The sequence below is a fragment of the Palaemon carinicauda genome, chromosome 41 (genome assembly GCF_036898095.1).
Source record: "Palaemon carinicauda isolate YSFRI2023 chromosome 41, ASM3689809v2, whole genome shotgun sequence".
Classification (NCBI taxonomy): domain Eukaryota; kingdom Metazoa; phylum Arthropoda; class Malacostraca; order Decapoda; family Palaemonidae; genus Palaemon; species Palaemon carinicauda.
This window is the reverse complement of record NC_090765.1, coordinates 26400696-26423956: the sequence shown is the minus strand read 5'-3', so window position 1 is coordinate 26423956 and position 23261 is coordinate 26400696. Positions and strand designations below refer to the sequence as shown.

The following is a 23261-nucleotide window of genomic DNA, read 5'->3' as shown; positions in this document are numbered from 1 at the left end:
ACATAGTCACTTTAATTTAGATATCTTTAGTTAACCAACTTGCAAAAACTGAAATTTAGATTTTCTTTTATGGTGCACTAGGATTGTATCAAGACTGGTTACAGATTGCCATCTAAGAGGAGGTCAGGTAACATATTAGGCTTGTACAGTTTAGCACAATTTTGTGTTAGTGTCTAAGCATTAAATGTGAACCTGAATATCTAGTCTTTTTTTTTTTCTTAATCTAAGATCATAACCCCTTGAATCTTTCCATAGTAAAGTTGGTGAGTTAAGGTTTGTATACTGACTTGGAAGTAGTCCCTTTTATATTTGATAGAATAAGGTACTTATGAACTTATTTCCTCACTTTCATTGTCTCTATGAGTTTTGGTCTTCATCATTTTCCTGGCCTGCAGGAGAATTTATGTGAACATCAGCTGATTTCTTGGTTTTACTCTTTGAAATGGGGGTTGCTCAGGGAGCATGTAGACTCTTTTTACATAGATGTACTGTACTAGGTGCCTACATTAACCCAGGCCGTGTTATAGTGGCACAAGCTAGTGGCCGAACTTACAAGCGAATGGCAAACACTGTTGCCTGAAACATGAAAACAATCCAAATTATTTGAAACTTCATTCACCTCTTCAGAATTTGATGAAATCATACAATATGCCTCACCATCCACACAAGTAAAATGAGACTTTACCACTTTTATGGTGATGAGCAATTACTTTAGCAGGCAGAGGGTAATTAAGATCTGCCCAACCTGCTCAGTCTTGTACCTTGCAACTTAGTTTAGTTTTATAGAGCGATTAGAATTGTGAAGTGTAAGGGGTTAGCAGTAGAAAGAACTAAAACATTTAAAAATTTTAAGGGTGTGTGTGAGGCTTTCAAGTCTTTGGAGTGCAGATTATGTTCTGAACCCTTACTGAATGAAACTATTAATATTAGAATGACTATGGGGTGTTAGGTTAGGAAAGATTCACTGGACTTCAAGTTTAACAAGTGAAGAAAGGGATGTCAAGAGCTTACAAAACTCATGACTATTGAAAGATGGCCGAACTAGTGTGTTCTCCTAATGGTGGAAGCATGTCAATATTGTCGTAATCCACGTTATAAAATAACTAGTATCTTCCTTGTCTTCTCCTCTGAACCAACAGCAAGTTTTCTTTTCTGCTTATAACTGTTAACGTGATTGGCAGCTATTAGAAATACTTTTCCTTGAGAGGTATCGAGAGAGAAACACACACTTCAAAATTATTATTTAAATCATAGTGTTGCCCCAAACTTGATAAACTAACAGAATGTGTAATGATTTCCCAGAAATAATTCTCGTGCACATTCCAGGCAATAATTTCTAACTAAACTATGTGAACACATATTTGAGTGCAGTAAATAAAGTATCTCAAAGTGTGATCACGGTCGATCAACGAAGATAACTTAAGAATAGATTAACAGTGGTGGCAGCTTAGACTTTTCACCATTACTGCTTGAGGGTTTCATTCATTAAGGGCATGTATTCATTGAAACAAAAGAAAATTTAAAAGTTTCCAAATAAAGCTGGTAAGTTTTGGTCAAACCGCGATTCTGTAGAAGCAATATGAACATCGAGAGTTTCATAGAAATAATTGAAAATATATTCTCGGGAAGTCTAGATTAATGGAGACCATGTTAAAATACCAGTAAATTATAAGAATTATTTTTTTAACAGCTGTATAAAGGAAATAATCATCTTGTCGAAGTGCTGAAAGGCACCCTCTAGCGCTTCAAAGCATTCCAAGTACGTGGAAGAGGCATTCTATAGTATTTTTGCGACAAGATCACCATAGTGTCTTAGTTATAGCATTGTAGCACATTCCAGCGACCACTCTGTAAGTTGACGAAGCAGATATACCTTAGGATGGCATTCCATGCTGTAAAATTATCAGCCTCACATTCTGGCAAGAGGAATGGAATAGCCGACACTCGGTCACCAGGGAAGGGTTATAAGGCCAGATTGGTCCCTACATCCATATATAGCGGAGATGCTTCTGGTTTGTTGCATTCTCCGAGGATTAACCTGTTCACTACATGGCTAAACAGAAAGTTCCCCATGTTTCTTCCCGGTCCAGCTCCATGGACCATGTTTGAAGTCACCCTCCAACACCCATGAGATCATGTGGTTGGTTACGCCTTTCCTTTGTTTAACCCTGTTGTGTCTGCTAATCAGCTATGTGAGAATTATGCTGGGACTCGGGTTAACCCTGGTTGCTCCCAGAGGGCCTTATGTCGAATTGTTTCCCGTTCTGTTAGCTCCATCGAGATCCCGAGAAAACTGAATTGCCTTCCCTTAACCAGGAAAACTGGGCCATCCTCTGTGATTTGATGTCATAAAAGGCATATTTCATCTTTGAATACAGTTTATTCATCCCTATGATGGACAGATAGGAGGTTGCTGGAGTTTGCTCCCGTATGGGACCAAGTAGATTGACATTTCCAGGAAGAAAAAGAACCAACCATTTTGGTTCTAAGGGTACTTCTGGTACACCATTTTGTCAGTCTCCCTACTTAAATGACGAAAGGTGGAACAACTAACAGATTTTAAAAGTAATTTGTACTTTTCCTAGCCATACAAACCTGAATCCTTTAAGTGAAGCTTACCATCTCAAGCACCTCTCTCAGTCCTAAGCCAAAAGGTCAAAAGTGAAGAGCTTCAGACAGGTTGGAGGGCAGGGCTCCTCACTCTCACTCACCCCCTGTCGTTAACTACTGCAACAATTCCAGCACTCAATTCTTAAAAGACATATTTTTGTATAGTGAGAAAAATATAAATTACTTTCAAGATTTATTATGTTTTTGGGAGAGACTGAATCTGTTCCTGGGCAGATTGGAAGATATGAAAAGATTTCCAATAGATTTAAAGATTGATAGGTAACAGGAAGAAAAATAAGATTCTTTGTGGTATTGAGTTTTTGGGGCAAATCAAAATCAATACAATTTTTTGTTTTGTGTTAGCTATAAATATGCAACCAAGTAACTAATCTACCAAAAAGTTACTAATTAAGAAGTTTTAAAAGTAATAATTCACCAACATTTCTTATCGGTACAAAACTACTTAATGAGACCTTAAAAATAGGTGTAAAGTTCTTTGACCAGTAGCACCTCCTCCTTCCTAGATAATGTTTAGAATTAGAAATATACCTGTTTTTATTTTCTATAATGAAAGGAAATATTCTTGAATTACAGAACATTGTTTAATGGAATTTTGCTTTACATGTTGATGCCATATTAAACTTGCATGTTTCAAGTGATAACAATTCAGTAACATCTTCAAGAGATATTTGGAGACTATACCACCCCATTTCCTTAACTCGCATGTTATCTAAAGTTTTTGAACGTCTTTTGGCAATACGTCTAAATAGGTTTGCAGAAGGCAATCATCCATCCGTTAGTTTGCAATTTCATTTTTTTAAAGTTCTTGGAGCATGTGACCTTCTTACAATGATTGACCTTGATTTCAGTGCTGCCTTTGACAGTGTTAATCATTAAATCCTTGTTTTCAAGCTCAAACAGTTGGGAGTGGGTAGCTCTTTTCTTTGCATCATTATTGAATTTCAAAGTAACAGGTTGCAAAGAGTTGCTGTTGTTGGGCACTATACTGAGTATAGGAATGTGATATCTGGTGTCCCCCAGGGTAGTGTTCTTTGCCCATTACTTGTCATACTATATACACATGACATGGTTTAGCCTAGAAAACAAGCTTGTTGCATATGCAGATGATGCTACTCTCTGTGCATCAATTCCATTTCTTGAATATAGATCTGGGATTTATGAATCCCTCAATATACAGTAGATCTAAGTAAAAATAGTGCATGGTGCAAATTATGGGGCATGAAGTTGAATCCAAACAAAAATCAAAGTATTATTGTAAGTAGGTTGAGAACAGTTGCTCCTCAACATGTGGATCTCAACATTGATAATGTTCCTTTAACTATGTAAGACTATTTTTAAGATTTTAGGTGTGATTCTTGATAAATTTACTTTTGAAAAACATCAGATTAGTATCTTCAGTTGCACAAAAAAATTATCTTATCGTGAAAGTCTGTGAAGATTTTTGGTGGTCAGTCTATTCTGAAAAAATGTTTTAATTCTTTCATTCTACCTTGTTTCAAGTATTTTTCTCCTGTGTGGTCTTAAGCTGATGACTCTTATCTTAATTTATTGGACAGGAACTTACAGTCTGTTAAATTTCTTATTGTTGATCTAGATATTAATCTGAGCTCCACAAGGTACTAGAAGAGTTGGAAGACCCTGCCTACATGGCTGAGAAGTATGAAGTGTGAAGTATTAGATGATGATTGGAGAGGCATTGATTTAAAAGCTTGAAATAGAGATGACTGGTGAAATCTAACCAAGGATCTTTGCATCAATAATCGTAGGAGGAAGAGATGATGAAATATTAATCTCTGGCACCATTGTTCAGTTAGTTTGTTATGCATGTTGCATATGATTCTTCATAATTCTGACCATCCTTTACATTCAAATCTTCCTGGACATCCTGTTTGTGATACTCTAGTCTATTTCTTTTAGCGATGCAGATTTGCACCGACTCGCAGCGGTGCCCTTTTAGCTCTGAAAAGTTTCCTGATCGCTGATTGGTTGGACGAGATAATTCTAACTAATCAGCGATCAGGAAACTTTTCCGAGCTAAAAGGGCACCGCTATGAGTCGGTGCAAATCTGCCTCTCTAAAAGAAATGGACTGTAGGTATGCAGTTAATTCTAATATTCTGGCTTTTTCCATTATGAGGCTCAATACTTCACAGTATTCTAGAAGTTTTATTCCAGCTATGACCAACTTGTGGAATGATCTCCCTAATCGGGTAGTTGAATTGGTAGAACTTAAAAAACTTCAAACTTTCAGCAAATGTTTTTATGTTGAACAGACTAATATAAAACTCTATAGTTTATGTATGAAAGATCTGTTTTAATATTGTTCCTGTTCTTAAAATATTTTATCTTATTTTTTATTTTTTTTTCATACAGTTTATTTCCTTTCCTCACTGGGCTATTTTTCCATGTTGGAGCTCTTGGGCTTATAGCATCCTGCTTTTCCAACTAAGATTGTAGCTTGGCTAATTATTATTTAATAAAAATAATAGTAACAACAACAACAATAATAATAATAATAATAACAATGTTGAATAGGGCCTATAGTGAATCTGGCATATTTCACTTCCAAAAAGAGTTTAACAATTTTTATTCAAATGTTTAATTTTTTTTTTTTAAATAGTGGTTTTCTAAACATAAGATCAGGCATTATGTTAGTCAGCTCCCTCATTTATTATGAGAAAGGTACTAATATGGTGGGTTATTGCTGTTTTTAGCAGTCTCTAGATTTACTGAGCATTGGCAATGATGTGTAACTGAAAATATATTTTTTGAAGAAGTATGCTCAAAGTTATTCTCTTTTTAGATATGCAGCGAATTGAATCAGGCTACTATGCGCCGAGTGAGGGAGTGGGCTGGACCAAGGGGGGAATGGCGATGGCAAGTGTCAGAAGAGCCTGCTGGTCGCATGTTCCAAGTAAGTGGAAAATCACAATGTTACTTAATTCCATGTTGGTCATCTTAGTCATTTATATGTACAGTAATGATTGAAAATATGCAAGCTGTACTATGATCTTCAGTTCTCATGCTGAGAGATATTTTTCAGAATTCTTTCATTTCAAGTGTTTTCAGAGATTTTTCATTCATTTTCAGGCAGATGACTATCCTTGTCGAGAGGTTAATTTTAAGCAGGTATATTTTCAGGCATCTTATCAAATTAGAAATGTCCTAAACACATCACTGTAGATTTTAGCCCTCTGTACATGCTGTGAGCACTTTATTTACTCTCATTGTAAATCCTTATTGTTTTTGCTGTACTTGTTTAATTCAGTAGAGAACTTTGAATAAGAATGAAGGATGTATTGAATATTTATCGTATTTGCTACCATCTATTAAAAAGTACTCTTGCCTACTTAGATTAACTTGTGCATTTGGTTAGTAATTTAATCTTTGGTATAATGAACTATGCAGTAATTGTTGTATATACAACACCTCACAGGAGAGAAAGAAATGGTCAATTTCTTAAGACATAGTCCAAAATTAGAATTTTGATCACCGATCTAAACTTGCTTTCTGCAATGGGGAAAAAAATGACTGATGCAGTGAAACATCCAGATTAGCTACAGTGGATTTAGTATAGATTAGTAAGCTCTCAATATTAATTTAGATTATCCATATGCCTTGCAGGTTAGGTATGATATGCATTGTTGTGATTTGCTTGCTTGGTAATATTGAATGAAGTTAATAAGTTTGTGTATGATTTTCGTTTATAGTAAAACATGGGTTCAATTAGAAAATCTTAGCAAAAGTAAAGGTCTCCCATAAGAATGAATATTAATAGTAGTTACAGTTGCATGCAGGTTTGCTTTAATGTAAAATGTTTGCCAACCGCCGAGTCATAATTATAAGGTAGCAGTAAAGTGTGTCATTAGATATACTATAATTGATCGTCTATGAAAAGAAACGAAAGTAACTAAAAGTAAATGTACTATTAGTCTGTTGTTGGTGTATTTAAGCACGGTAAATGTAATGTTGAAGGTAAGTGATGGTTCATAGTTTAATGATTTTTTAACTCATAGATAATGATATATTTTATACATAATCATAATCAGCATGAGCTATAGTCATTTCCCATTATGGAGCTTGATGTTAAATGGGTTCTTTTCCTTCATATCTATCACTTTTATTTTAGATGATAATATTGCCATCTTTCTGGTATTTCTTACATCATTTATATTAAAGATATCTTTTTCTCCAGTGAGCGAATGTGTAACAGAATTTCCAGAGGGTCAGAATTAGTAAAATATCTTTTGTCTAAATATACAGTACTGTATATCAAAATATGGATACAGTAATTTGAAAAGTTGTTGTTTTTTAGGGGAGCAAATAAATTGCAATTATTACCATACATACATACATACATACATACATACATACATACATACATACATACATACATACATAAATATACCAAGGCACTTCTCCCAATTTTGGGGGGTAGCCGACATCAAACAAACAAACAAAAAAAGGGGACCTTTCCTCTCTACGTAGAGGGGCATAAAAACAATTAGAGTAACACCAACATATCCCTGCGTGTCATAAGAGGCGACTAAAAGGGACGGGATGAGGGGCTGGCAAACCCCTCTCCTGTATTATATACTCCTGTGAGACATGGAATTATTACCATAATTAAAGAAAATTCAATCTCTAATCGTAGTTACATGTCTTTTCATAATTCCACATCCCAATTTGAAGGCTATTACTATACTGTAGTGATTTAATATCTCTATTGTTGCATTTTCCATTACTTTTTCAATTTAGGATAAAAGATTCAATTTCTCTATCTGGGATAGGCATACCACATTTCAGAAGGCAAATAAACTAATGTGTTGTGAAAACGTGTTATTAGCCACATAGTGCTGATAAAGTCGAAGTTATGGGAGTAGGCGGTATTGATCGTTTTTTTTTTTTTTTACCAAATTTTTGGTTTGTGTCTTTGCTTTCTTGTATTTGGTTAGGTATCATGTAAGTCATATTTTATCAATATTTTCTTACTGTATATCATTTAGGTATTATTTTCCAGTGGAGGTTCATATTAGGGTTTTTTGCCTGGGAAAATTGTGGGTATTCTTTTGTGACACCTTTCCTCTCTTCTATTCGGTTTCCATGAGGCAAGAAAAAAACAGTACAGTAATACCTCGGGATACAAAATTAAATCATTCTGGAGGGGCTTTCGTAATATGATTTTTTCATATAATGAGTCGTGTTTCACAGGTAAATCGCCTAATTCATTCCAAGCCCTACAAAAGCACCACATTAAATTTTATAATAAAGGTAAAACCAGAGCCAAATACATTTGAATCATTCAATATACCTAACCTAACCGTTAACACCTGTAAATTAAATACAGGTCGTTGTCGACTTATGACCAGATAGAGACAGAGAGAAGAGCCAAAAGTCAATCTGGATGCATCTCAAACTTAAAAAGTAGAGTTACCTTAGATTTATTATGCTGCGTCATGGTTCGGTGTCATCTAAATCATATTTTATTATTATTTTGTTACTGCATATCATTATTCATTTTCTAGTTTCATAGGACATCATATGCTCTATTGAAGTATTTTTTTATCATGTTTTCCAATTTTGAAGGCATTTTAACAATCAACAATTACCGTCTTTTTTTTTTTTTTTTTTTTTTTTTTTTGCGATCAACTGATCTCAAGGTCCCGCTACCGTGTCAAGAAATAACCCTCATCATTTATATAATTTCTTAACTTATTCAAAATATCTTCATGATAAATATTACATCAGAACCAATATTTTACAGGCTCATAGTTTTCATACATTTCGTTTATAGTCATTATTATCAGTTAATATACCAATATGTTCTCTCTCTCTCTCTTTCTTTCTGTGTGTGTGTGTACGAGTACTTAATTTTTGAAGCTTCATACAGTATTTAATTTATAGTTCATTATTAAGCATTCAAATTTCATTAGACATTACAGGGTTTATTATGTTTAATTGTGGTTTATTGAAGCATGTATGTATTATATATTTCAATAATCAACAATTACTTTTGTTTTACTTTTGGTAGGCATCAGCTGATCGCAAGGTAACACTACTGTATTGCGAGTGTGCGCGCATATAATGAGGAGTATTGTTCTTTTAATTTCTCTTTACCTTATTCAAAATATATTTGTAATGAATATTACATCAGCACCAATATGTTATAGGATATCACAGTTTCTATACAGTTTATTCATAACCATTATTCTCTCTCTCTCTCTCTCTCTCTCTCTCTCTCTCTCTCTCTCTCTCTCTCTCTCTCTCTGTTTATATAGTTTGTTCATAACCATTATATTTCTCTCTCTCTCTCTCTCTCTCTCTCTCTCTCTCTCTCTCTCTCTCTCTCTCTCTCTCTCTCTCCTCTCTCTCTCTCTCTCTCAAGTCATATTTCTTTAGACAATACTGATAGAAATTTTTTGTATCACTACTGTACTTGATTTTTCGGTCCCCTTCTGCCAGAAATATGACACCATCAGAATGACTTGCAAAATATGTAAAACCCTTTTCTTTTTTCTTGCAAGAAATGAAAGAAAATACTAACTTACCTGGCAAAAGTATTTTATTTTAATAATGTGTAAAAGAAAATATTTCATTTCTATGGAAATATTTGTCCTATTAGTGTACTTTCATCAGATAAATATTGATCTATTATCATAGATGAAATAACGAGGTATCAAATTTACGTTAAGTAGTACTCATAATGACTGTTATAGACCCAGTAAATACTTTGTATCATTACTTGATATTCGATAATGGGATTACTAATATTAAACGTTAGCCTATTGGAAAGAAATCACTCGATGCCCACTAGCTTTCCATCTGAAATGTGTCGTCACCAGACATGATTTGAACTCTACATATTAAAACTTTTCTTAATTAATTTTTTTACTGAAAAGGGATACATTATATTATCAATAAAAGAAAATACTGACTTACCAAGATAAATCAGTTAATTTTTATACAAGAAAATATATGTATATGTATTTATTTATTCTATTTCGAGCTGTGAAACACTAGAAGTTTGCAAAACCTTATACATATGATTGGATATTGAGTACATAACTGCACACTATCCACTTCTCTGCGTTTGCGTTTATTGACCGGTGTAGCCGTGCTTGAGATGAATAGACGGATTTCTTGGTGCAAATTATGGTTAATACATACATACATATACCAAAGGCACTTCCCCCAATTTTGGGGGGTAGCCGACATCAACAAGAAATAAAACAAAAAAGGGGACCTCTACTCTCTACGTTCCTCCAGCCTAACCAGGGACTCAGCCGAGTTCAGCTGGTACTGCTAGGGTGCCACAGCCCAACTTCCCACATTTCCACCACAGATGAAGCTTCATACTGCTGAGTCCCCTACTGCTGCTACCTCCGCAGTCATCTAAGGCACCGGAGGAAGCAGCAGGGCCTACCGGAACTGCGTCACAATCGCTCGCCATTCATTCCTATTTCTAGCACGCTCTCTTGCCTCTCTCACATCTATCCTCCTATCACCCAGAGCTTTCTTCACACCTTCCATCCACCCAAACCTTGGCCTTCCTCTTGTACTTCTCCCATCAACTCTTGCATTCATCACCTTCTTTAGCAGACAGCCGTTTTCCATTCTCTCAACATGGCCAAACCACCTCAACACATTCATATCCACTCTAGCCGCTAACTCATTTCTTACACCCGTTCTCACCCTCACCACTTCGTTCTTAACCCTATCAACTCGAGATACACCAGCCATACTCCTCAGACACTTCATCTCAAACACATTCAATTTCTGTCTCTCCATCACTTTCATTCCCCACAACTCCAATCCATACATCACAGTTGGTACAATCACTTTCTCATATAGAACTCTCTTTACATTCATGCCCAACCCTCTATTTTTTACTACTCCCTTAACTGCCCCCAACACTTTGCATCCTTCATTCACTCTCTGACGTACATCTGCTTCCACTCCACCATTTGCTGCAACAACAGACCCCAAGTACTTAAACTGATCCACCTCCTCAAGTAACTCTCCATTCAACATGACATTCAACCTTGCACCACCTTCCCTTCTCGTACATCTCATAACCTTACTCTTACCCACATTAACTCTCAACTTCCTTCTCTCACACACCCTTCCAAATTCTGTCACTAGTCGGTCAAGCTTCTCTTCTGTGTCTGCTACCAGTACAGTATCATCCGCAAACAACAACTGATTTACCTCCCATTCATGATCATTCTCGCCTACCAGTTTTAATCCTCGTCCAAGCACTCGAGCATTCACCTCTCTCACCACTCCATGAACATACAAGTTAAACAACCACGGCGACATCACACATCCCTGTCTCAGCCCCACTCTCACCGGAAACCAATCGCTCACTTCATTTCCTATTCTAACACATGCTTTACTACCTTTGTAGAAACTTTTCACTGCTTTCAACAACCTTCCACCAACTCCATATAACCTCATCACATTCCACATTGCTTCCCTATCAAATAAAAGATAAATTATACGAAAAGTAACAAAATTATTATAACTATGGCTAAGGAAAGTCAAAAGTCGACTATACCGCCCAGATTTCCTGGACCTCGGGGCAAAAGGGCTGGGTCTTAAATTATTTAATCTGTTATTTCCTAAGATATTAGTACAAAAATATATAGTCCTCCCTTTAACACTGCCAGTAACACTTGCTGTATTCCACCATTCTTACAGACCTTCGTACTGTCTCTTGATATTCATTCTTCTATTTACTCTCATGACCTCTCATACTCCTGTTAACATTTATGTTCAGTTCCCATTTACTCATTTGTTTATTCTGTCCCCATTAATATTCCATTCCATCATCAACAATTATTAGTCACTGTGCAATCCATTAAAATTCCCTATCCCTATCCAAACATCTGGTACTTGCACTTACAGTCCTTTTTTCTAACTTTCCTCATTGTACCATCTGTAATCTTATTGAAGAATCGTGGATACATAATACACCTTTATTTTGCTCCTTTGTATTCCATACCTTTTCTATATAATTTTTAATGTCATCTTAAGCTGTCTCTTATTGCATGTTTTTTGATAAGCTGTCAAACTTCTCATGAAATTTTATATTTTTTTGATGAGATTTATATATGTTAGTTTTATGTACATTTAATACAGTTTTTGCCTATTTTATGTATAAATTCAATATTGACTTTTCTAAATTACAGGGTTCAGAGTATGCAGCATTCATTTATAATGTTCATCATGGATTACAATTGATCTCCGCATCTTTAGTCAGTGTCCATTCTAGGAATAACAATGATAGTAACAGCAAAACAAATGCTTTCACTAGGAAGCCATATCTCGGCTATTTTAAGGTTAGTAGATTTTATATTCTAGTATTTGATTTTACTTCCAAAACAGTTTGTTGGATTGATAAAGTTTAATGTCTAATTGAGCATCACCTTACCAAGTAGTCCTCGGCTTATCAGACACCAGGAACTGTTTCATCCCCTTCCAGTCCTTTACAAATTTTAGGGATAGTCCTTACACTAGGCCCACCCACCTTCTTAACCCAGTGTCAAATACATGTTCTTTCTTCTTTATCCATTGATATCTCAGGCTCTAATTTGTTTTTATCTGTAATCTCATTTCTGATCTCCTGGTTTTGGGGTTTTAATACAGTCATTCTGATGTCTTTTCAGTATACATATAAATCTTGAGCTCCTGTTTGTGCTTGCGATGCTTGATATAGTAATTTTAATGTTATTTTTATGGGTGTATATTTTGAGCTGCTGTTTGTGTTTCGGTGCTTCAGTACAGTCATTTGTATATTTTTCACTGTAATTTTATACTATGATCTGTATATGTTTGTAGTGCTTTAATAAAGAATTTGTTTGTTTATTTGATCTATATCAGTAAGGTACCAAAGGAAGTTAGTTATTACTGTATTCTGTAGTCTACCTGATAATGCAACATGTAATTGTAATGTAAATGTATATTTTTTACATGTTTTGATATATTATAGCACTAGAATTTAATTTTGTTCAAGTAGAAATTTCCTCTAAAGATTGAAAAAAATAAGTGAAACAAGTTATTTAAACAAATTAATGAAAAAGAGGCAAGCAGAGATCAACAGCGTGTGTATTTCTCACATGTTAGGGAGTTGGTCGGCCAATGCCTATTTTTAAGGACAGGACTTAGACATTCATACCACTTAATAAAGTGACTTGGGACATATCCAAACCAAATATGAATTTTGCTTTTGACCTTCGGTTTTCTGACACCAGTGTGATTTATCCTGAAAATGAGCGTTTTTCAAATTGTATCTCCTCCCTTGATACTTAATATTAAAACGTGGGAATACTACCATATATAGGCTTGATTTAGACCTCCAATCAAATGGAGAGGTTTTTTATGTAATTTTTTTTTGCTAGATATTGGTTTTTCCCAAGTCCGGAGAGTAGCTCTCGCCTCCCTGAGAGATTCATCATCAGCCTGAAAGAGGAGAGGGAATTAATGATGAAGTCAAAACTGAAGTCAATATACAAAGAGCAATTAATTCTCCGCAAAGAATATTAACAGGGCCACTAGAACCAACTTACCTCCTCGCTCAGGAGTAGGGCTGACAGCCCATAGCAGAGCATGCATGCCTCCGGAAACCATATCGTATAGGGGGCTTGTCCCGGTTCCCGAGAGAAGGATATGGCGCAATGGGCATGGGCCCGGCATAGATCATGGCCCATGGAATCAGCAAAGGCAGCGGAGCAGCCCCTGGCAGTGCAGCGGACTTTCTGTAAAAAGAAAGAAGACATAAGTCTGGATGTTCCTTGAGATTCTTGTCATTGACTTATGAATCAGAAACACTTAAATCTTAATTAATGTGAGTATGGTAGTAGCTAACACCTTAATAAAATAAGAAATTATAATAGAAAACCAGTAACCACATAGCATGAATCTCTAAACTTCATCGATATCACACTGTTAACTCCGGTTCTGGACTCCTGCTTGATCTCTGTTTTTACCGGAGGTCCGGTAGCAAAGGCCCGTCATCGTGAAATCGTGACCGTCTCCGGTACGATAACATTATCCTCAATGAATGAGTTATCTCCAGTGAAGCCGGAGATACGATGAAAACGGGGGCCTTAACTGTGTAATTGTGATCAAACATGACAAAGGTTCGTGTGTAAAAGGCTTCAGCCGGAGTCCGAGTGCCGGATTTCACCGTTGCACTCCAAAAATCTGCTCCGGAACGATAACTAGTTCTCACCCAATGAGTATCCATTATAGCGGAGCATAACTCAAGGCGGAGCTAAGGGTGTCGGTATAAAACGACCCCAATTAATGACTCATACACTAACGTACCTAATAATAGTGTTAGCTATATTAACAGTAACCACATCAATAAATCGTTTATAATATTAAACGTACTATCATCAATTCTGATACTGAGAAGAGGCCTGAATAACCCGTGATCGTATAAAAACGGAGAACGGGAAATTCACCTCTCTTACTCAAAGAAAACGAGAGAAAGGATAACTCATACCTGTAGAACAGGAAACGAGCACTCTATGCTTTCGCTCTCAAGGTTACATATTAAAAATTAACATCACACAATAAATAAGAAATTTAATAAAATTGATTGCTTTTCTTAGTAATAGTAATAACGAAGAATAACGACAACGTAACCAAAAAACAAGGATATAGTCTAAAACGAACCCTCCAGGAGGGTACAAATTAACAGACTAAATCGCTAAGCTTTAAATCGTTTCTATGCTTTAAAACGCTAAGCTTTAAACCGTTACTATGCTTTAAAACGCTATCTTAAATCGCTATTCTTCGTAGGTCCAAATTGGACTTGCAAGCAAATAAATACCATAGTAAAAATTAATAATAATTAATGATAACATAAAAGGCCATAAAACGTAAGTGATATAACCTATCCGACAGAGTACCAGATGGGCAAAATTAACTAGAAAATTTACCGAAGCGAACATACCCAAAATGGCTGCCGATATCTCGGCAGGACAATCGCTTCCCAAAACTAAAAACCACCATAATGGAAATAGAACAAATGCCCGGTACTGTCAAAAACTGCCAAAACAAACTATGGTACTTAACATTGGTAAGGGTGAAGTAACAACGTCAGTCATGTTAAAATAACGAGAAATTCTTCGAAAAAACACTGTGCCCAAAAAAACTATGCTTGCTTGAAGTCCAATTAAAGAAGGATGTCCTAGAGGGCGCGCGTGGTAGGTGTCGTTGGGGAGTTCAACCATGTTATCTAGGGCCTGTCACGGCCCTCCCCATTGATGAAGGGATTATCTAAATGGAAGACAACCTGTGAATAGTGGTTTACACACGCCTTTGTTTAATACACGACACCTACAAGGTGTTCGCGCGAGGGTTGTAACCTCTGCATTCCATGCTTTTATCTTTCTCTAGTATATTTGGAAGATTTATATTAGGAAAGGTATAAGGAAGGACCTTTCTCACCGGGCGTCACAGGCCTCTTCCCAGAAATAGATTTTTCCTTCGTCAAAATCCCTTTTTTCATTATGATAAAAATATAAAACATATAAATCATGAAAACAAAAAGTATGAAAATGCTTAGAAATTGGAAGAAAGGGCAAAATTGTTCTATAATGTCTTCCTAAGTTACATACCCAATTTTAATGCTATAGCTTTAAAACTAAGGAGGTGATACAATTTGAAGTTCAGTGAGTATAGTTTTTAGGTCAGGTCTTCAAAGTGTTTCTTTGTAGTTTTACAAAGACAATATTAATAAATCATGATTATTACCAATGTTATATTTTTTTTGGGATACTGATACACCAAAAATATGTTATTTATCATAATTTAATCATAAATGCAGATCTATTTGCTCAATATCTTGCTTTTGTAGGCTCTATGTCCCCTCCTGCCTTTTTCTATTTCTCCTTCACTAACTCCACTAATATTGTCCATATCATATTCAATGTTAACTTGAAGAAATACCATGTCGTCCTTTAAGAATTTTGGGTATTAAAAATCCAATTATATATTGTTTTATATTTTAAAACAGCAGTTCTTACTTTTTTCAAAATTTTATCTTGTAATTTGCATTTAAGCATGTTGATTTTAAGGCTTTTCCAAGACATGTATCTTGTAAATTCTTTCAAAAAGTGCAAAGTTGCACCAAAGATACAGAACGTGGGGTATTTTCCCTGCTCACTAAGAAATACTCTATACCCGTGTGGGCTTTAGTGCCTATTACCGGTTAAGGAAATTAGTAAAAATTTTGCCTTAAACTATGTGAACTGCCACTTACATCTTTTTTTCATTAATTTGTTTAATAGCTTCTCTAAATTTTTCAATCTTCATAGGAAATTTTTACTCAAATTAAATTCTAGTGCTATAATATATCAAAACAGGTAATTAAATACATTTACTTTATAATTACATCATGCATTATTAGGTAACACTTACAAACAAAAAGAAGACAGAATTGGGACTATTTAGTGGTAACTAACTACCTAGGGTGCCTTACTAAAACAGATCAAATAAACAGAATATAAAAGTTTCTTCACTAAAGTACTACAGACACAAACAAATCATGATATTCAAGTATAGTGAAAAGCATATGCTGTAATTGACTACTAAAGCACCAAGCACAAACAGGAGCTTAATATATGCAAGTACTGAAAAAAAGTCAAAATGACTGTATTAAAACACTGCAAGCACAAACAGAAGACCAAGATTTACATGTGCAGTGGAAAAAAATCAATATGTATTATCTGTGAAGTAGATCATCTTGCCCCAGTGAACAAAATGCTATCATACTGATTCAAGAAAAATAATATTAGTTTTTTTAAAGTAATTGTTGAATCTCTGTCTTTACCAGTCACCTTTTGAGATACTACCGCTAGAGAGTTATTAGGTCTTTTGTTTGGCCTAACAGTACTATAGTGGATTCCTTCTCTGGTTAAGACTTATTTTGCCTTTACCTACACATACACTGAATAGTCTGACTTATTCTTTCCACATTCTCCTCTGTCCTCATATACCTGACAACACTGAGATTACCAAACAATTCTTCTTTGCTCAATGGGCTAACTACCTCACTGTAATTGTTCAGTGGTTACTTTTCTCTTGGTAAGGGTAAATAAGGCTCTTTAGCTATGGTAAGTTGCTCTTCTAGGAGAAGGAGACTCCAAAACCAAATCAATGTTCTGTAGTCTTGGGTAGTGCAATAGTCTGTACTATGGCCTTCCTCTGTCTTGGATTAGACTTCCCTTGCTTTGGGGTATACTTGGATACACTGGTCTATCTTTTTTCTCTCTCTCTTGTTTCTCACCCAAAATAGATTTTTCCTATGTCAAAATCTGTTTTATTTATATATGAAAGATTTATTTTAATGTTATTACTGTTCTTGAAATATTTTATTTTGATTTTTTATTACTTTGCTTATAGTTTACTTACTTCCTTTCTACACTGCTATTTTCCCTGTTGGTGCTGTTGGGCTTATAGCATCTTCCTTTTCCAACTAGGGTTATAGCTTAGCATGTAATAGTAATAATAATATTTTGCTTATAGTTTATATATTTCCTTTCTTCACTGGGCTATTTTCCCTGTTGAAGTTGTTGAGCTCATAGCATCTTTATTTTCCAATTAGGGTTATAACTTAGCTTATAATAATAATAATAATAATAATAATAATAATAATAATAATAATAATAATAATAATAATAATAATAATAGTAATAATAATAATAATAATAAAGATACTGGCTTAATATGCAAATAATGTACTGATGCATGTTTTTTCAAGCTTGCTCATAATTTAACCTTTTCAATCCCATTACCCCTCAAAAATTTAGTGATATAATCACCAGTCAATGGCAGTTCACAATGCAAATGGTAATTGGTTATTTGCTGTAAACTCTCTAGTGGTTGTTTAGATTTTTTATTCTTTAACTAAATAGGAGGTTAAGCTAGGGGATGGAGATAATTTAATAGTTGTGTCGTCCTGGACTGAGAATTGGAATCTATCAAATCGCTTATTGAAGCCTATGATTTTTTCTTACTGAAGCTACATTGAAAGTGTGCATGAATATTTGATGTGTATTAATCCATAAGGATGAGTCACATGGAGAAAAGTTGCATAACTATGCCTCTCTGTGTATTACAGAGTTGACAGCTTTAGTTAAAGCATCTGAATTTGTCTTAGAAATTGAGGATTTTTTTTTATTTTATATACTGTGATGCTAAGAGTTCATGGGATGATCACAAAACTTTTTATAGTTCCATCCCTCAATTCAGAATGCTCAAGAGTAGTTTTTCTCATTTACTTTTAGTAGGACCTTCTTATGGGAATTTATGGTCATAAGATAGCAGGTAAGGAAGTAAAAATGGACCTGCATGGAATGATTTTTAGTTTGAAAATTATTCACCAACTAGGTCTCATACTTTAAAGAAATGACAAGAAAGTGGGCCTTCTTGAAAATTATAGAAAATATAAGATTATCAGGAAATGAAGTGAGCGATTGATTTCCGGTGAGAGTGGGACTGAGACAGGGATGTGTGATGTCACCGTGGTTGTTTAACTTGTATGTTGATGGAGTGGTGAGAGAGGTGAATGCTCGAGTGCTTGGACGAGGATTGAAACTGGTAAATGAGAATGACCACGAATGGGAGGTAAATCAGTTGTTGTTTGCGGATGATACTGTACTGGTTGCAGACGTGGAAGAAAAGCTTGGCCGATTAGTGACAAAATTTGGAAGGGTGTGTGAGAGAAGGAAGTTGAGAGTTAATGTAAGTAAGAGTAAAATTATGAGATGTACGAGAAGGGAAGGTGGTGCAAGGTTGAATGTCATGTTGAATGGAGAGTTACTTGAGGAGGTGGATCAGTTTAAGTACTTGGGATCTGTTGTTGCAGCAAATGGTGGAGTGGAAGCAGATGTACGTCAGAGAGTGAATGAAGGATGCAAAGTGTTGGGGGCAGTTAAGGGAGTAGTAAAAAATACTGTAGAGGGTTGGGCATGAATGTAAAGAGGTCTGTATGAGAAAGTGATTGTACCAACTGTGATGTATGGATCGGAGTTGTGGGGAATGAAAGTGATGGAGAGACAGAAATATAATGTGTTTGAGATGAAGTGTCTAAGGAGTATGGCTGGTGTATCTCGAGTATATAGGGTTAGGAACGAAGTGGTGAGGGTGAGAACGGGTGTAAGAAATGAGTTAGCAGCTAGAGTGGATATGAATGTGTTGAGGTGGTTTGGCCATGTTGAGAGAATAGAAAATGGCTGTCCGCTAAAGAAGGTGATGAATGCAATAGTTGATGGGAGAAGTACAAGAGGAAGGCCAAGGTTTGGGTGGATGGATGGAGTGAAGGAAGCCGTGGTTGATAAGAGGATAGATTTGAGAGAGGTAAGAGAGCGTGCTAGAAATAGGAATGAATGGCGAGCGATTGTGACGCAGTTCCGGTAGGCCCTGCTGCTTCCTCCGATGCCTTTGACCGCGGAGGTAGCAGCAGTAGGGGATTCAGTGTTATGAAGCTTTATCTGTGGTGGATAACGGGGGAGGGTGGGCTGTGACACCCCTAGCAATACCAGCCGAACTCGGTTGAGTCCCTTGTCAGGCTGGAAGGAACGTAGAGAGGAGAGGTCCCCTTTTCTGTTTCATTTGTTTGATGTCGGCTACCCCCTAAAATTGGGGGAAGTGCCTTGGTATATTTATGTACATATGCTTATCAACACACACGTGCGAACTGAGTATAAAGATTTTTTTTTTCCTTTTTATAAAGAGGACTGAACTTTTCATATTTGAGCCCTAAGAGTGAAATAGAAAAAGCGTGTATGTACATGGCCACACTAGCAGACTGAAAATCTGTATTTGTCCAATATGTGTAATGACGGGGGTAATCGATTCTGTAAATTCACAAGAATGCACAAGTCAATCAAATTTTCTAGGAGTTTGTGTTTACCACCAGAAGAAAAAAAAACTAAGTTCCTCAACAGAGTGCACAAAGTTACTCTGAAGATGGCAGGTTTCTTAGTCTTTCTAAATCTAAAACCCTACTGAGTGTAGGGATTGCTGCCTGCTATCTTCTAGGAAAACCAATCAAGGAATTTTGAGATGAGGGACAAGAGCACAATAAGTTAACCCTTTTACCCCCGGAGTATTTGGAAATTTCCCACCCTTAACCCCCAGAGGGTTATTTTTTTCCAAGCACATTTTGCAGTATATTTTATTTAAATTGCTCTAACAGCCTTAATTTTTGTCATAGAGAGGTCAGGTTGGTTGCATTCTCTTGGAAAATGCCTGAATTTTCTCAAAAAATTATAAAAAAATATGAAAAACTAATTTTTATAGCATTTTTTTGCAAGGACGTACTGGTACGTCCATGGGGGTAAAGGGATGGCTTTTGTGAAACGTACCAGTACGTCCTTTGGGGGTAAAAGGGTTATCAAGTAAAAAACATCAAAAAGAATAAAATTAAATAATTTTCTAGTACAGTGCTATATGAAAATTTTGTTTTTTTCCTAAAAAGTAGTTTTTTCTACAACATTACACTTGGTAAGGGTAAAAGAGAGTCTCTTACTATGGTAAGCAACTCTTCTAGGAGAAGGATACCCCCTAACATCAAAATATTGTTCACTAGTCTTCAGTAGTGCCATAGTCTGTCTTTGATTAGGGTTCTTTTGCTTGAGGGTACACGCAGGCGCACACTTCTATCTGTTTCCTATTTCATTTCCTCACTGGGCTAATTTCCTTGTTGGAGCCCATGGGATTTTCCAACTAGAGTTTCAGCTTAGCTAGAAATAATAATGATTATAATAAATGATATTACTATAGAAGTCCCATGTTTTAGTTATAGGTAATTAATGTTTTTTTTTTTAAATTAAGAATATTTTTTTATGAATTCTCTTTTATTTTTCTAACTGCATGAATGGTATGTCTGTATGTTTTATTTGTTTGAATAAATATATTCAGTACGCTTATGACCGGACTAAATGAACTCATATGTCTCAATACCTAGTTTTTGGCTTAGTTTATAATCCACCCCAATCAGATTATTGAAATATTTGTGATAAGTAAATTTTGTACATTTTCTGTTGTAATAACTTTACTATCTAAAACTTTAATCTTATTGAAATACCTGTATGTGTCTTATTGCCTAATGTTTGCGGAGCAGTTAAGAAGTACAGTATATGAAAGAATTTAATATTCTCATTTCTTCATTTCAGGCAAATGAGTTTGACTTTGTGGTGGTCAGCCTTCATGTCAAAGCTCTTCATTTTAATAGAAGGAAGAGATCTGAGAGGCTTGAGGAAGATGAAGGATGTGTAAATACTGGACGTGAATCACACCAAACAAACACGGAAGTGATGCAATTAGCACCTTTGGTGACTGTTTTAAAAGAAAAACTTGCCAACGAAAGAGATATTGTTCTCTTAGGAGATTTTAATATGCCTCCTGATGATGGTGGTAAGTTTCCATGTAACAGGTGCTTCAGTTTGCTTATTTACCCTGCCCAATCACTTGAATGGGTAGGCCGGGAGTGGCTGTGGGGCACCCAGCCTCCTGTATACAGTATATACTTTCACGGCCGTGAGCTATGTCACTTTTTTCTTTTGATTTGTAGAGAGCGGGCATCTCTTCTCTCTTGACTTTATAATCATTCTTTCTCTTTTCAGGTGTGCTTGTGCTTCTTCAGATCGCCTTCATGCGGACCTTTCCTGGACGTAAGGGTGCTGCGTGCGGTACCTTTATGTCATTACTGGATACCGAACCGCGCAATGTGTCCCCTTCATGTAGAGGGCATCGCTGCGAGCAGGGTTCGCCCTGTGAAGAGTGTAGGGAGTGGCCTGCCTGCCAATGGGAGAAGTTTGGATAGCGCAGAAAGAAGAAGGGTAAGTGCGATCTTTCTCCCTAAGGGGCGAGGAAAGTGTTCTTCTCGCACCCCCAAACCTCTTTCTAAAGCTCCTCGTTCGCACTCTTCCGAGGGGCGATTGAGCAGGAGCGCAGACTGCTTCACTCCTTGGCAACCCCGAGGTACTTGGGGGATGGTAGTTGCTTCCCCTAGAGGAGCAACTTCACCTCCAGCTGCTGGGAAGCCATTTTCTCGTGTATATGTGTTGCAGGTGTGGCCGTCCCTAGGGGTTTCTGCACCCCCTATGAAAAAAGAGCTTTTTCGACTCCTTCAGCATGGTGTCAGGAAGGATCCAATGCTTTGGAGGTTTGCGAGGTACATTTGTCGCCCTCTCCTGGACCTTCCACGCGTGGACGAGGCGATCGCTCACGTTCGCCCCTCCAATGGCCTCCAGTTGACGACGATCCTACTCGCCTTCCTTGGACATCGTTGTCTGTTAACCCTCGGCCTTCTGTTTTTCCTCACAGGAATACTTCAGCTGTAGGTGATGATCTTCAAGAGACCAGTGCTGCTTCCACCTGTGGTGCGCGGGGACGAGTTTCTCAATCTTCTCGTCCTTTCAGACACACTTCTGATCGTCGTTCGAGACTATCTGAAGATCATACAGATTGTAGATCATCACAATCTTAACGCTCTTCATCCAGAAGGTGTTCTTTCTTTAGAGCTTCACGCTCATGAGACTAACGGTCTCAACGCTCTCCTCGGAGGTGTTCCTTATCTCGAGGTAAAGTCTTGCGATCGCGTTCTGCACGATCACAAGCAACTGAGTTTAGACCTATGTCTGAACACTCGCGTTATAGATCACGCCGACCTAGATTACGGGAACGACGGTCACATTCCCGAAAACGAAGCTCCCGTTCAGAAGAGTAACGTTCACGCTCGCGAGGGCGCCGTTTGCAAGGATGACTTTCACAATCACGAGGCCAACGCTCTCGTTGGCGAGCTAGGCACGCACGACATTCACACTGTGCTCAATCAAGGGCTAGACACTCCGATCGCGAACAGTACGTTCATGATCAAGGTCTAGACATTCCTTGTCTAGAGGAAGATGTAAGCATACGCACTGTCCATCGGCACATCGCTCTTCAACCCGTCCTTCTACTAAACGACCCTGGACCGAACCTGATCCTGACAGATCATTCTGCAGACAGGCATCCAGCTAAGCCACCTCCAGTGCCCTTTGTTGCCTGGGGTGTTTTTGCGCAGCGTTCGCTCATGCAACGCTCTACAACGCGTCCTTCAGTGACGCACTCGCCAACGCGTAAAGTTGCCTATACTCAGAGGCCCTCATTTCTGACTACATCTGGCATAGGCAGTCTTCTGAAGCAACGGGGAGGAACTTCTCATAAATCGTGCCCTTTGTTGCGAGAAACGCTCGATTTTGCACTCAAATCTTGTGATTTCACAGGCGAATCAGTGATTCACGAGAAGAGGTATTGGAACCGCGAGCAAGTGCAATACCAATACTTCCGCCTCCACCTCCAGCTTCTACCTCCAGAAGGGTTTAAGGAGCCTCCTAATAGGTATGCTAATGGACCTATTAGCTCAGACCATCCTTTTTGCTTGACGAAGGAGCACTGCCTGTTGCCACAGAGACTCTCTCCTATGTCTGCCCAAGCGCTCTCTAGGGTTCTTCTTAGAAGACGTTCTCCTCCCCCTAGATTCTTTAGAGAAATCCTGGACATATCAAAGGGTGCTCAGCTCCCCGCATGGGTTAATACCTTCCTAAGTACCCTGCAGAAATCCTTGGGTGT

The 23261-nt window shown here is 37.0% G+C and overlaps 1 protein-coding gene across 1 annotated transcript in view; it reads left to right on the top strand.

Annotated features, from left to right (window-relative positions):
* LOC137632371 (endonuclease/exonuclease/phosphatase family domain-containing protein 1-like) overlaps positions 1-23261 on the top strand; it is an 83133-nt gene that overhangs the window by 46006 nt on the left and 13866 nt on the right. Inside the window, exons 5-8 of the mRNA XM_068364306.1 lie at positions 5434-5544; positions 5721-5759; positions 11822-11971; positions 20822-21062. Of these exons, the coding sequence (XP_068220407.1) occupies positions 5434-5544; positions 5721-5759; positions 11822-11971; positions 20822-21062 (541 nt within the window). The remainder of the gene's footprint in view (positions 1-5433; positions 5545-5720; positions 5760-11821; positions 11972-20821; positions 21063-23261) is intronic.